This window comes from Pseudorca crassidens, chromosome 11 (genome assembly GCF_039906515.1).
Source record: "Pseudorca crassidens isolate mPseCra1 chromosome 11, mPseCra1.hap1, whole genome shotgun sequence".
Lineage (NCBI taxonomy): Eukaryota > Metazoa > Chordata > Mammalia > Artiodactyla > Delphinidae > Pseudorca > Pseudorca crassidens.
In genome coordinates, this window is record NC_090306.1 from 91,227,978 (window position 1) to 91,241,143 (window position 13,166).

The 13,166-nt window shown below is 51.2% G+C and overlaps 1 protein-coding gene across 4 annotated transcripts in view; it reads left to right on the top strand.

Annotated features, from left to right (window-relative positions):
- Positions 1 to 972: 972 nt before the first annotated feature.
- ABTB3 (ankyrin repeat and BTB domain containing 3) overlaps positions 973 to 13,166 on the top strand; it is a 307,888-nt gene continuing 295,694 nt past the window's right edge. Inside the window, exon 1 of one of the 4 annotated variants that reach the window (XM_067697855.1) lies at positions 973 to 2,714. In XM_067697855.1, coding sequence (XP_067553956.1) covers positions 1,562 to 2,714 — 1,153 coding nt within the window. In that variant the 5' untranslated portion in view covers positions 973 to 1,561. The remainder of the gene's footprint in view (positions 2,715 to 13,166) is intronic. The other 3 variants (XM_067697854.1, XM_067697853.1, XM_067697852.1) reach the window with 3 other exon arrangements.

A 13,166-nucleotide genomic window follows, 5' to 3' on the forward strand; every position in this document is an offset into this window, starting at 1 on the left:
GCTTTAAAATTTACTCAGTTGAATTTTGTTTTTTAACATGAAGGATATGGGCTACCTTGTAGAATGGCACTTCTAAGCTGGAAACTCAGAGGAGAGTCCCCTACAGGCAGAGACAGTGGGAGCTGTTGATCCCCAGGTGAATAAGATATGGTTTCTGCCCTGGTGGATGGGGACAAATAAATAAGACAATGCCACTGGACATAAATGCAACTAAGTCATACATATATACCATTCTTTATTCAAAAAAGAAAACTCTCCTCTGTGCAAATTTATCCTTTTTAAAGCTGAGCTCTCTGGACCATTACCCACCAGAACGTCAAAGTGGGACATAAGCCTTCCCTCCAGTGTACCCCCAGGCATTTGAAGGATGGGCTCAGCGTCCTCCTTGCTACTGAAGGAACGTAGTTAATGAGTGCTGGTGGCAGACGGCTAACGTCCAGAGACTCAGCCTTCCAGTGATGTCCACTTCCCTGATCCCTCTGCTTGCCTGGTTTCTTAGTTCCCTCCGCTCTGGGGCAAACTGGGGCTGAAAGAGGACCGTATTAATTGGTTTGGGGACCCGAAGGTGGGGGAGGCTGGAGAGGGAGAAAAAATATGCTTTGTGTACTAGAGAAAGAAAAAGGAAAGTGAAATCCGAAACGCAGGGGCAGAAAGCGACCCCAGGCAGACACTTTGTGAACCGCTGGGGGGAGCACAACTCGGTGGGTGGGTGGGTGGGTGGGTCACATGCCCAACCTACCATTCTCCTGTTCTGGTATCAAAGCCGAAGGCTCAAGGGCAGGGACAGCAGAGGAGGGGTGGGGTAGCATCTGCGTCTCTACGCTCCCACAGGTCCCCCAATTCTCAGGCCCTGGCTCCCCACTTCATGGAGCCTCGGTCACGGGCCGGGGGCGTGTATGAGGGGCGGGGCTGCGTGGAGCTGAGGAATAAAAAAAAGAGGTAATTAGCATCCTCCAATCCCATTGGCTCTCCACCGGCCCTGCTTTACATACGCCCGCCCCCTCGGGCTGCCCGGGGCTTGCGGGGTTTTGTAGGGTTTGCAGCTGTCGCGGTTGTTGCTGCGCTTCAGTGCCGGGCGGGCGAGCGCCGAGCGAACCCCGGGCCGGGAACCGGGAGCCGGGGAGCCGAGAGCCGAGAGCCAGCTGCCGGCAGAGGTGCTGCCGCGGGCATCTGGGTCGATTTCCGTCCTACGAACACCGAGGCCGGCGCCCAGTGGTTTCTGCGCCCAGCCCGGCCCGGTGGGGAGCGGGTCAGACAGTTTTATTTTATTTTGGAAGAAAGGGACGAGTCCGGCGTGAGCTTCTTCCCCGGCCTGGCTCGCTCCTCAGCGTGTCCCAGCTCCGGCCCGGGCTCTGGAAGATGACTCTCTGCTCTGCCCTGCGTATTGCAGCGGCGACGGCTCGGGGAGGCATCCGAAAGTAGTAACAGTAGGTAGTAGCGTCTGGTGGAAAAGTGAGCCGAGGCGGCGCGGACTCGGTTCTTCCTGCGCCCCGGCGCCCGCTTTTCCTCGCTGCTGCTTCCCCTCGGCTCCCCGGCGGCCGCAGCATGAAGTGGCGCAGCGATGGCCAGGAGAGGTAAGAAACCCGTGGTTCGGACGCTGGAGGATCTGACGCTGGACTCGGGTTATGGTGGCGCGGCGGACTCGGTGCGCTCCTCCAACTTGTCCCTGTGCTGTTCCGACTCGCACCCGGCGTCCCCGTATGGCGGGAGCTGCTGGCCGCCTCTAGCTGACTCCATGCACAGCCGGCACAACAGCTTTGACACTGTCAACACTGCCCTGGTGGAAGACTCCGAGGGGCTGGACTGCGCCGGCCAGCATTGCTCGCGGCTGCTGCCGGACCTCGACGAGGTCCCCTGGACCCTCCAGGAGCTGGAGGCGCTGCTACTGCGCTCGCGGGATCCCCGGGCAGGCTCGGTGCCCCCCGGCGGCCTACCCAAAGACGCGCTGGCCAAGCTGTCGACGCTGGTGAGCCGGGCGCTGGTACGCATCGCCAAAGAGGCGCAGCGCCTGAGCCTGCGCTTCGCTAAGTGCACCAAGTACGAGATCCAGAGCGCCATGGAGATCGTGCTGTCCTGGGGCCTAGCGGCTCACTGCACGGCGGCCGCGCTGGCCGCGCTGTCCCTCTACAACATGAGCAGTGCCGGTGGCGACCGCCTGGGCCGCGGCAAATCGGCGCGCTGCGGCCTCACCTTCTCCGTGGGCCGCGTGTACCGCTGGATGGTGGACAGCCGCGTGGCGCTGCGCATCCACGAGCACGCAGCCATCTACCTGACGGCCTGCATGGAGAGCCTTTTCCGGGACATCTACGCGCGGGTCGTGGCCTCCGGGCTGCCCAGGAGCTGCAGCGGCCCGGGCCCGGGCTCCAGCTCCAGCTCCGGCCCGGGTCAGGGCTCGGGCCCCGGAGCAGCCCCCGTGGCGGATAAGGAGCGGGAGGCGCCGGGAGGGGGAGCGGCGAGCGGCGGCGCCTGCAGCGCAGCCAGCAGCGCCAGCGGGGGCAGCAGCTGTTGCGCCCCGCCGGCCGCCGCTGCCGCCGCCGCCGCCGCCGCCGCCCCACCGGCAGCCGCCGCCAACCACCACCATCACCACCACCACGCGCTCCACGAGGCGCCCAAGTTCACCGTGGAGACGCTGGAGCACACGGTCAACAACGACTCCGAGATCTGGGGGCTGCTGCAGCCCTACCAGCACCTCATCTGCGGGAAGAACGCCAGCGGTAAGTGGCTGCGCGGGTGCTGCCCCCTCCCACCCAACCGGGCCAACTCTCGTCGTAAGTTTGCCTCCCGGCCCCCTCCCGCGCCCTTCCGGCTGCCCGCTGCTGTCTTAAGCCTCCGAGGGAACCGCCGAGCTGGAGGCGGCTAGAAACATCCCTGGTCCCTCCTGCTTTCGGGATCCGCGTACTTTACGCCGATGGTAGGGTCCCAAGTCCGAGAGGGCGCGGTTCCGCCCCGGATTCGGGGCGGGACAGCGGCTGCCTCAGGCAGGCGGTGGGAAGAACCCAGCATCACTTTGGAGGCACAGGTGTGCGATCATTTGCGCCTAGTACATATTTCTGCCAGAGCCCTGTGTTTCGTTGTTGTTGTTTTTTTCATTTTAAACATTTTATTTATTTAAATTTATTTTTGACCTTGAAGATGCCACATACCCGGGCGCAGGAGTTTGGCTCCTTGGAACTCAGGAGGAGGCGCATTCCGCCCTCGCCGCCCAGTTAGCATACTTCCCCGAGCTCTCGGGGACACCGTCGGTGAGCGCAGGAAGGCAGGGCCCTGCGGCCGTAAAGGCAGAATGTTTGAGAGCTCGCTCGGCCTAGAAACAGTCAGGGAGAGGTGGGACCTATAAGCAGGAAGGCTTATAGGTCCCGAGTTTTTTCCGGGGCAGTTTTTGAGGGCCAGAGCTCACAGCTGGTGGCTGCTGCGCAATAGGCAGACCCCCCAGATTCCGACCTCTTGCCTCTGTCGGTTGGCTAGGAGGTGCAGGCGTCACCACTTGGCTTAAGGAGCGCCACAAGGGACCCGGTCAGGATGGGAGTGGGGCGGGGCTCCGAAGGGACTGTCAGTTTAAGAGGTCGTTTCCAGCAGGTTCTGTCATTCCTTCCCGCACCCCTTGTTTTGAAGGCCGGAGCTGGGTGGGTTTGAACCTGCAGTTCTGGTGGCGGAGGGGTGGGGCCCGGGGCTCTTGTTTTGGAGAGCTCCAGCTGGCGGTCCTGCGTGTCTGCGAAAGCCGGAGCTAGACACTTCAAAGCTTCAGTTTTCCACAGGAAATGGTAGAAGCGTAACTGGAGACTCCAAAAGCGAAATAAAACTTTGTTGCATATTCGGCGGTTTGGCTGGAGGTTGCGTGGTTGGAGCTGAAATGCAGTCTTTCTGGGCAGATTTCATTCATGTTGCTGCCTGTCGTTTCCCCGGGGCTGCAGCAGAGATGCGGCGGGCGCGGCCCGGCCTCTTGTGGGTGCCAAGTGTGTGCATAGGAGTGTGTGCGTATTTGTGAGAGTCTGTGTGCGCGCGTCCGTGCGTGTGTATGTAAGTGTGCCTGTGAGTGTGCGCAGAAGCAAGCAGCTCCCGCAGAAGCCCTTCGGAAACAGAACTTCCAGTTGTCAATCCCCTCACCTGGCTTTGGTCATCGTTGGGGGAGGGGAAGGAAGAAGCAAAGCTTGTGTGTGTGTGTGCGCGCGCACGCGCGCGTGCTCGTGTGGTGGGGGCAGGATGGCGACTTCTGCGTTTGATCGCCAAGACTCCTCTGGCCTCCTTGGCAGAGCCCTTCCCCCTCTGCTGCCAGTAGAGGGCTAAACCTCTAAAGGGAGGGTGCCTGTAAGGCTCCCCGTGCCTGCCCACCTCCACCCGTGAACTCCTGATGAAATGGAAACACCTGGGAGAAGGCATTGGTCTTTGTGTGTGCTTCTTCCGGAGGAGGAGTCGGATTCACCTGCAAAACCTAGGAGCTCTGGACTGGACAGTTCTTTGTTTGAAGCCCTACCCCAATAAAAAGTGCAGAGAGGCGTAATTTTCTTCCCTCCGCATGCGCCCACCACCCCTGTTCTTACCTCCCCATTACAATCTACTGGCCCCCCAGACCCTTACCTGCTGGAATCTCCTCCCACTCCTGTGTGTCCTTTGGGAAGAAGGAGCATTCCCCTTTGGGCTCCAGTTTGGGATGCTGGGTGCCCTGGTCCAACTCTGCCTTGGCCGTTCTCTTGAAGTTATGACTGTGGGTCATAACTCACTTTCCTTCTCTGGGTCTCAGTCTCCTCATCTATAAAATAAGGGCCTAGATCTGTGATACACCCCCAGGTCCTCTTGTAGCTCTGTCTGTTTTTGTTAGTAGCCTCTGCATTTTTTCAAATTGGTTTTACTTTTATGATCTTTAACATCTTTTAAAGACAGATTTTGTGTTTATCCTTTTTGGAATAAGTATAATTTGAGGAAGGAGAAGACCGCAGAGCTGGTTTGGGGCAGGGTGAATGTGTGGTGGTTAGGGTTTGCTGCCATCACAGCATTTCCCACACCACAGAGCTTAACTCCTGGGTTTCAGGGCCCCTTCGCCATCTCTTGGTATGAGATATACTGTAATTTCATTGTGATCTCTTCATCTCTTTTCCTTGGGCTTGTTAAAAATGGCAGGAAGCAGTAAGAAATGAACAGTTAATTTCTTAGGTATCTGAAACATACATTAAACATCAAACCTATTTCTTCAACTACTTTGCATGACATTCTTTCTGATATGCAAGCTTTATTAAGGAGCCCATGCTTTACATAACCTTTTTCCCCCTTTAACTCAGTAGCCTCACTTATTCATTCGTGAATTCATTTGTTCATCAATATTTATTGAGCAGCTACTAAATCTAGGGGCTGCTCAAGTACTGACGTACAAGCTAATAACAGCTAACATGCATCCAACACTACTCTATATATTGACCCATTTACTCTTCAACATTCCCTTGAAAAAGTACTGCTATTATCCCCATGATACAGAGGAGGAAACTGAGGCACAGGCAACTTAACTGTTTTTCTCTTTAGTGACAGATGAGTTCCCTGCCTTCAGGCCATCCTCCCTGCCCTTCATTACCTACTCAGTTGACCAAGGCCCTTGATAGCCTGACAGTCCTTCTGTTCTAACACACCATATGTTCCTATTAAACTGAACTGGGCAGTACTGGATTTCACGTTTTTATATCCTCTGTCAAGTCTGAGAGGGTCTGGTACACAGTTGGAGCTTATTAGATGCCTGTTGAGTTGAGCAATCTATTGTGTAATATTGTGCAATGATATCCTGAAAGAAACTATTGAATTCTGAGTTCCTTGAATCATCTTTTCAAGTCTTTTTACCTTGGTTGCCCATTCTTACTGCCATCTCTGCACCTGTCCGCCTTTCTAATTTGCTGCTGCTATGGCTCGAGGAATCAGGAAACGGATCACATGGGACACATGGGGTGATAGCAATGTCTCTTCTATCTATAGGGGTGTGGGTTCAGGGGTACTTGCATTTGTCAAAATGCATTGCATTGTAACGTTAAGATATGTGTGTTTCGCTGTATTGCAAATTACACTTCAGTAAAAAAAGGAAACATAAAAAAGCCATAGGCATCCTTGGATGAAATTTTGTTTTAAATGCAGAAAGAATTTGAAGGGAAGACTGCAAGAGGCAGTGTGGTGTGATGAAAGGGAGAAGGGCTTTACACTTAGAGAGATCTAGCCTCAAATTTCGGCTCTGCCACTTTCTAGCAAGTGACTTAATTTTGCTGAATTTGTTTTTCTCATCTGCACAGTAAGGATTACAAAACAAAAAAAGACATGAAAAAGGAAGAAAACCCAAACCTACCACATAGGGTGATTAAAAGCATTAAATCAGATCAGATATGTGAAAACCACTGTCACATAGTAGGCACTCGATAATAATGGCTCTTCCTTAAAAAACAGATTATTCAGGCTGGTGATAACAATAATAAGGTGATTTGGAATAGTCTCTTTCATTGCTGGGATCCCCAATCACTTTATAAATTTTAATTAACATGAGCCCTCGCCTCACCAGCACTGGTTTGGTGGGTAAGTTGGTGTTCAGGTCTTTTGCTCATAAACTAAATGCTTACTCAGCAGTTTTGCTGCCTGCCCCCCAGCCCCGCCCATCACCCCGTCCACATCCCCGGAGCTGGTCGCACTGTTCCATGGTACAGTGTTGCTGTGCTGGACAAAAACATCACAGAAGAAACCCAGCTTTTTACAAAGAACTGCAAAAGCTATCTCAGCAGCCAGCCATGTCAGTGTCTGTGCTCACAGAGCATGTTTTTAATTAACTAGCTTAATGTAAATTAAAACTTGGAATTCAGGTCAGTGGAGGGTTATTTGGTTTTCTATTCAGATTTGCCAGTTCAGTGCTGGGGCATTTGTAAGTAGAATGTTTCCTGAAACACACCATAAAAATAACAACAAAATAAACAATGGCGGACCAACCTGGAGATCTGGGGTCAGGGGCGGGGTGGCTAATGGCCTTTGAATAGAAGAAAGGCCTCTAATTCTGGGTCTGTTATTATTTGTGACCTTGAGCCAGACACCAAACTTACCTATAAAATGGGTCTGATTATCATTTACTGAGAGGTAAATATAAAATAGTAATTGACTTTGGAGTCAGACACACCCATAACTTGCAGTTTCCCTGTCTGTAAAATGAGTATTATAATAATAATAGCTACACTTGTATAGTGCTTATTATGTGCCAGGCACTGTTCGAAGAGTGCTATATGTTATAATTGTTGTCGTTACATTAGCTATTATAGAAGGCAACCCCCAAATCTTAGGAACTTAACACAATAGAAGGTCCTTTCTTACTCACTAAAGTCTGATTGTGGGAGGAGTGTGGTGGGAGGGTGCTGGAGGGTCATTTAAGTACCACGACTGATGGAGAGAGTGCTTTCTTTACCTTCAATATGTGGACTTTAGGGCCTTCCTTGGACATTTATCCAGCCCGTAGGTAGAGAAAGAAGGAGAGTATGGAGGATCTTAAGAAAGGTGTTATGGGCTAAGCCTGAAAGGAACCTTCATCACTATGCCCATATATCATTGGCCAGATGTGTCACTGGCCCCCTTGGTCACCAAATATCTATGTGCCTCCTTCTTCTCACACACAAAACATGCTTCCCTTCCCCTGAGGGAGGATATTCATGTTCTGGCCAATCAGTGCTTCCAACTTAAAGTGCAAGATCTTTGGGTGAATTCCTGTCCTATCCATGGGATTGAATATGGCTTCTTATGGTTCAGAGACCCATGAGCTAAAAGAGACTCATTATCTTCCCCTCTGTGCCCATATACCATATTGGAGGATAACCCATTAGGAAAAGGCAACAGTGGAAGACGCACAGAAGTCACCGGCCCTTAGTAGTTATGAAATCTTGCCAAGCAGACACTGTGTGACCATGCCCTGGAAGTGGGTGAGGTTCCTTGCTTAAGCCCTGATTCTGCTCTCTGGAAGCAGTTTCCTGGTTCACTGTCCTCCATGGTCGTGGCTCTGCCCTGTGGCAGGATTTTCTTTGTCCATTATTCCTCTCGGCCACACTTGAAATGGGTCTTGGGGAATATGACCTCCTTGAGGCTCTAAATCTTGTGTAACCTAGTTCCTGCCCTTGAACTTTAAGGGGCCCAAGGATTGTTTTAATGCTTTAACAGTAAAAGGTTTTTAAAATCCAAGCTTATAGATTTTGCCAGAACAATTCCCACAACACCTTAGTAGGATTTTCATCTATGACGTCTAGTGTGCCAGCAGTCAAAGTTATTTCCTAGACCTAATTCTCAAGCCTGGATTATTTCTTGGCTTTCTTAACCCCATACCTCAATTTCTCACTCAACTTAATGACAGCTACCTTGAGGCCATCAGGCTTATGTGGTGGGAAGCTTAGACACTTCATCTGATATTTATTTCACTTAGAAGTCTGCTCAATCTTTACTCTTATTGTTTGGGATCTAGGAATATCGTCTTCTTCATGTCTACACTATTCCTTTCCAGTTTTACTTGCAAACTGACTAATTCATGCCTGAGATCCTCTCTTTCCCTAATACCTTGCTAAACTCAGCCAGGAACGAGCAGCAAACTCTCCTACCATTATTTTTCAGTCCTTTTTCCTCTAGCACTTACAGGCTCAGTAGACATGAGTTCTGCCTTCTAAGTTGTGATAGGTGACAGTTTAAGCAAACCTTTTATTGCTGTATAACATGGTGCTCCAGTTTTCCAGCCTCAAGCATCATAACCCACCATCTGACTTCTAAGCCAATGCCACATATGTAAGGAGCCCACTCACGGTGTCAATTTCTTTATTAGTTAAGGTAATGCAAGCTGTGGCATCAGATAAACCCTAGCATCTTAGTGGCTAAACACAATAAAAGTTGTTTTCTCATTCCTGTTGAGTCCCGTTGAAGGTAGGGGAGGGAGGCGCTGTGTTCCATGGAATCTGATGGAGGGTCTGCCCTCTGGAACACGTGACTCCCAGGAGCTTCCAGTGTGGAGGATGGGGATGTTTTTGTAGGAGAGTCTGGGATGTGGGTATATTAATTGCTTCCACATTCCAGACACCAGAATTGAGTCATGTGGCCTCAACTAGATATCAGAGGCTGGGAATTATGGTCTCTGGCAAGGCAGCCACTCCCAGCCACAATTCTGTACTGTTAGAGGGGCATCAATTTTTGGTAGAGTGCTAGACATCTCCGCCATCATATATTAACTATTTGAATCCTCACCACAACTATATGAAATAGGTGCTATTATTATTATTGTTCCCATTTTACAGGTTAGGAAGTCAATTAGGAAGTAAATTCAAGAATTTGACTAAGGCGACACAACTAGCAAGTGTTTGGGTCACATTTGAACCGGGGCAGTCTGGCTCTGGACTGCCTTATGGAATGTTTATGGAGATCAAAGTAATATTAAAATAATAATATGGTGGGTGCAACGTGTTTTCCCCAGTGTCTCGTACATGGTACATACTTAACAACTGTTATCCTTTATCTTTATTATTCTTGTTATGATCATCCTGTTCTGGAAGTGGGATGCTATATGGATTAACAACGAATTGGTGTGAAGCTCTCAGGCATGGTTAAAATATGAATCCAAAAGAGTGGGTGCTCCAGGCAAATTGTACTACACGCCTGTCTTCTCCCCTCTGCCACCCCCTGCATTTCATCCACTCGGGGAACTAACAGTTGCTGAGCCAGGTACTGCATGGGGCCTTTCACACACGTTAGCTCATTTAATCTTCACACTGTTCTTGTGAGGTGGGTGTTTCTTATCCCCATTTTATTGGGGGAGGAAACTGAGGCTCAGACAGGTTCAGTGACCAGTCCGAGATGCCATAGCTACTAAGGGGTAGAGTTGGAATTTGGGGTCCAGAGCCTGTGCTCTGAACAGCTATGGCACAGTGGTGAAATCCAGTTCAAATGAGACTCTGAGAGGATCCCAGATGGACTCCAGGGCAGCTTGAGGAGTGTGTGGAGTGGAACCGGGGCTTGCCCTGGCGCTGGTGGTCATGGTTGATGATGCTCCTTTGTATAATGTGTGGTCCTACGTCCTTTTTTAGCCCCTGCTGGCGTCCTCTTCCCTGGCTGCCCCGTGAGTCACTGCCCAGCTGTCCATGACGTTGCTGTGTGGCCTCTTCAGCCGAGACCCCGGAGCAGCGGGTGGCTTTGTGGCCTCCAGGGGACAGCTCCTTCCATATCCTGTCTAGCTGGGTAGGCTCAGTGCCAGAAGGAGCTCAGGCCTTCTTACCAGAACTGAATGTAGAAATCTGAGACTTGGTGGGGAATCTGTCCTCCCTGAGAATCACAGACTGAGTTTTCCCAGACTCTGGAATTAGGTGGACCAAGTCTCTACCACCCATAAGCCGGGTGACCATGGGCAAGCCAGTTAATCTTTCTGAGTCTCAGTTTCCTCATCTGTTAAATGAGGATAATGGTAGTGCTCCCCCCTCCACCACTGAGGGTCACTGGGAGCATGAGTTAATTTATGTAAAATCCTCAGAATAATATTGAACGTATCATAAAAACTCACTGTCTGTTAGCAATTATTATTCTTATTAAATGCTTAAGAAGTACCAGCCTCCTTGCTTAGAGACCTGTCCCCTGTCCCCTGCTTCATTTATTGAGTGAAAGGTTTTAAGTAGTTTGCCAGTAACCAGACTTACATGATTTGACCACTCACTAGCTGTGTGATATTGGGCAAGTTACCTAACCTCTCTGTTATTCAGTCTTCTCTTTTGTTAAATGAGAAAAATAATAAAACCTAATTCTTAGAGCTTTGGGGAGGTGCCTGGCATGTAGAAATTGCTTAATAAATGTTGGCATTGTTGGATTTTATTATGTTCGTGAAGACTTTTTCTACAGGCACTGTGTTAGATGTTAAGCAACATGGTCTCTGCCCTCATGGAGATTGCAGGCCTGTAGTGGACTTAGTTTTGTCATCAAACAATCAATCATGCAGATGTAAATTTACAGCTGTGGCAGTAGCTACAAAAGAGAGATGAATGAGGCTGTAAGAGTCTTTACTGAGGCTCTGGATGTAGTCAGGAGTGAGGAAAGGAAGCAAGGAAGAGTGAGGCTTGAATGAGGTTGAAGAATGGTGTATTTGGTTGAAAAGGTAGAAGAGTACTCCATGAATGCAAACAGAATGCGCAAAGGGCCTGTGGCAGAAGGGAGCTCGGTAAGGAGGAAAGCAGCCAGTGTGGCTGGAATGGGAGAACCAAGTGAGTGGAGCTGGTTAGAGGTTGGACTAAGCGTCTGCCAGATTAAGGAGTCTGTCTTTCCCAAGGACACCGGAGAGCCTTTGGAAGCTTTTAAGGAGGGAGATGCTGTGATCAGATTTGTGTTCTAAAAAGCTCATGTTGGCTGCAGTACAGAAAGCAGACAGGAAGGGAAGGGTGAATGTGGGAAGGGCAGTCAGGTATTGTTATCACCTCCATCTTACACAAGAAGAATCTGAGGCTATGAAACATTTAGTAGCTTTCCCAGAGTTGCTAAGACAATAAATGGCAGAGCAGGGATTTGAACTTGAGCCTGAGGGACTTCACATTCCACCTTCCTCCCACCCGTGCCACGCCTCGTCCCAACGGAGCTTCTGGTTCAACTCTCACATTTTACAGATGGGAAAACTGAGGCCCAGAGCAGGATACTGCCTTGCCCAAGGTCACAAGGTCACATGGCAGATCTGGACCAGTATCCCAGGTTTCTGGATGCTTAGCCCATCTCCCCTCCACTGTGATGCATTGTCTCCTCCAAACCGGATCACTCCTGGGAGGCAGAGTGGGGTGAGAGGCTGCCTTGACGACAGACAGCAGTTTTGGAGATTAATTTGCCACCTGGGTGTAACATTGCGGGTTTTACTCTACGTACGTCTCACAGCAGAAGGGAATGCGAGTCTGGAAGCTTGCAGAGGTCTCCATAGCTTGAGCCAGGGAAAGCAATTACTGTGCAGATCAGGTGAGCCGAAGGTAGAATCAAATTAGTGGTTCCCCAGCGCGTTAACGTCTGAAAGCAAATCAGAGAGGCAGCTCTACAGGGTGAGTGGAATCTTAAGGAGGCTGAGGTTGCTTGGATTCAGCGGGGGTTCTTGGGTAGCGTGTGCCATTGTTTCTTCCTAATCCCAGCTCACAGTGCCACCCAGGGGCGCAGGATGTGTGTGACAAACGCGCACACACAGATCACCTCCTGCCCCCCCCCCCCCGCCACGTCTCCCTCTCTGTCTCCCACTCTCTCTCTGCCTCTCCCTCTCCCTCTGTCTCTCTCTCGATACCTCTAAAATGTCAAGTACTGGGGAGCATACATGGATACATGGTTTTTCCCTCCCTCGGCCTCCTCCCTCAGCCCCTTCACTTTGAGGGTTAGGGCCTGTGTTCACCCTTGTGAGCAAAACTACACATGGTTCCTGCCCTCATGCAGCTTGCAGGCCTGAGGCAGGTTTAGTTTATTCACAAAGTATCCCCCAGATGTAAAACTGCACCCATGGCAGGACCTACTTAGGAGCGGTTCATGGGGCCCGAGGACAAAGCCCCCTCCGATGCGGGCTGAGTCCAGCTGCCCCTCCCTTGTGCTTCTGGGATGGCTGTGGCCAGCACAGGGAGACTAGACATTTGGGGCCCGGGGTGGGGTTGGGGTTAAGACTCAAAATTCTCTTCCCATGTTGGAGTTTGCCATCAGGGCCGGCAGGGGAGAAGGACCGGGCATCTCCTCCGCGGGTCGGTGTCTCCGAATTCTGCATCTGTTCCTCTGTCTTTAGAAACCTACCCTCACCCCCACTCCTGCTCGCTCCGTCCTGCAGCTGCCATTTTGGGGGCCAGTTTATGAGTCCCTCGATGCTTCATATTCAGGTCACGGGGGCAGGCTGGTGCAGGTGTGCGGCCAAAGGCTCAGTTCCAGGGGCCAGGGTGGGGCCCCAGCCTCTCTCTGCATCGCGACCTCCCCCACGCCTCCCCACCTGCTTCCACTGCTGTTGCTGATTTGGTTGCTGTTCTAAGTCCTCCTTCCTCCCAGCACGAGAGCTGTGGATTAAGGAACAGACCAAGAGCAAGCTGGTGATTTCATGGCCTCTGATGGTTCCATCATGTGGAACCTCTGGGGGCTTCTGGGAGCCTGGGGAGGGGGGAGGAGGGGGTACAGGAGGGGAGGTGAGTCCTCCAGTGAGCGGGAAGACCTCGGCTCAG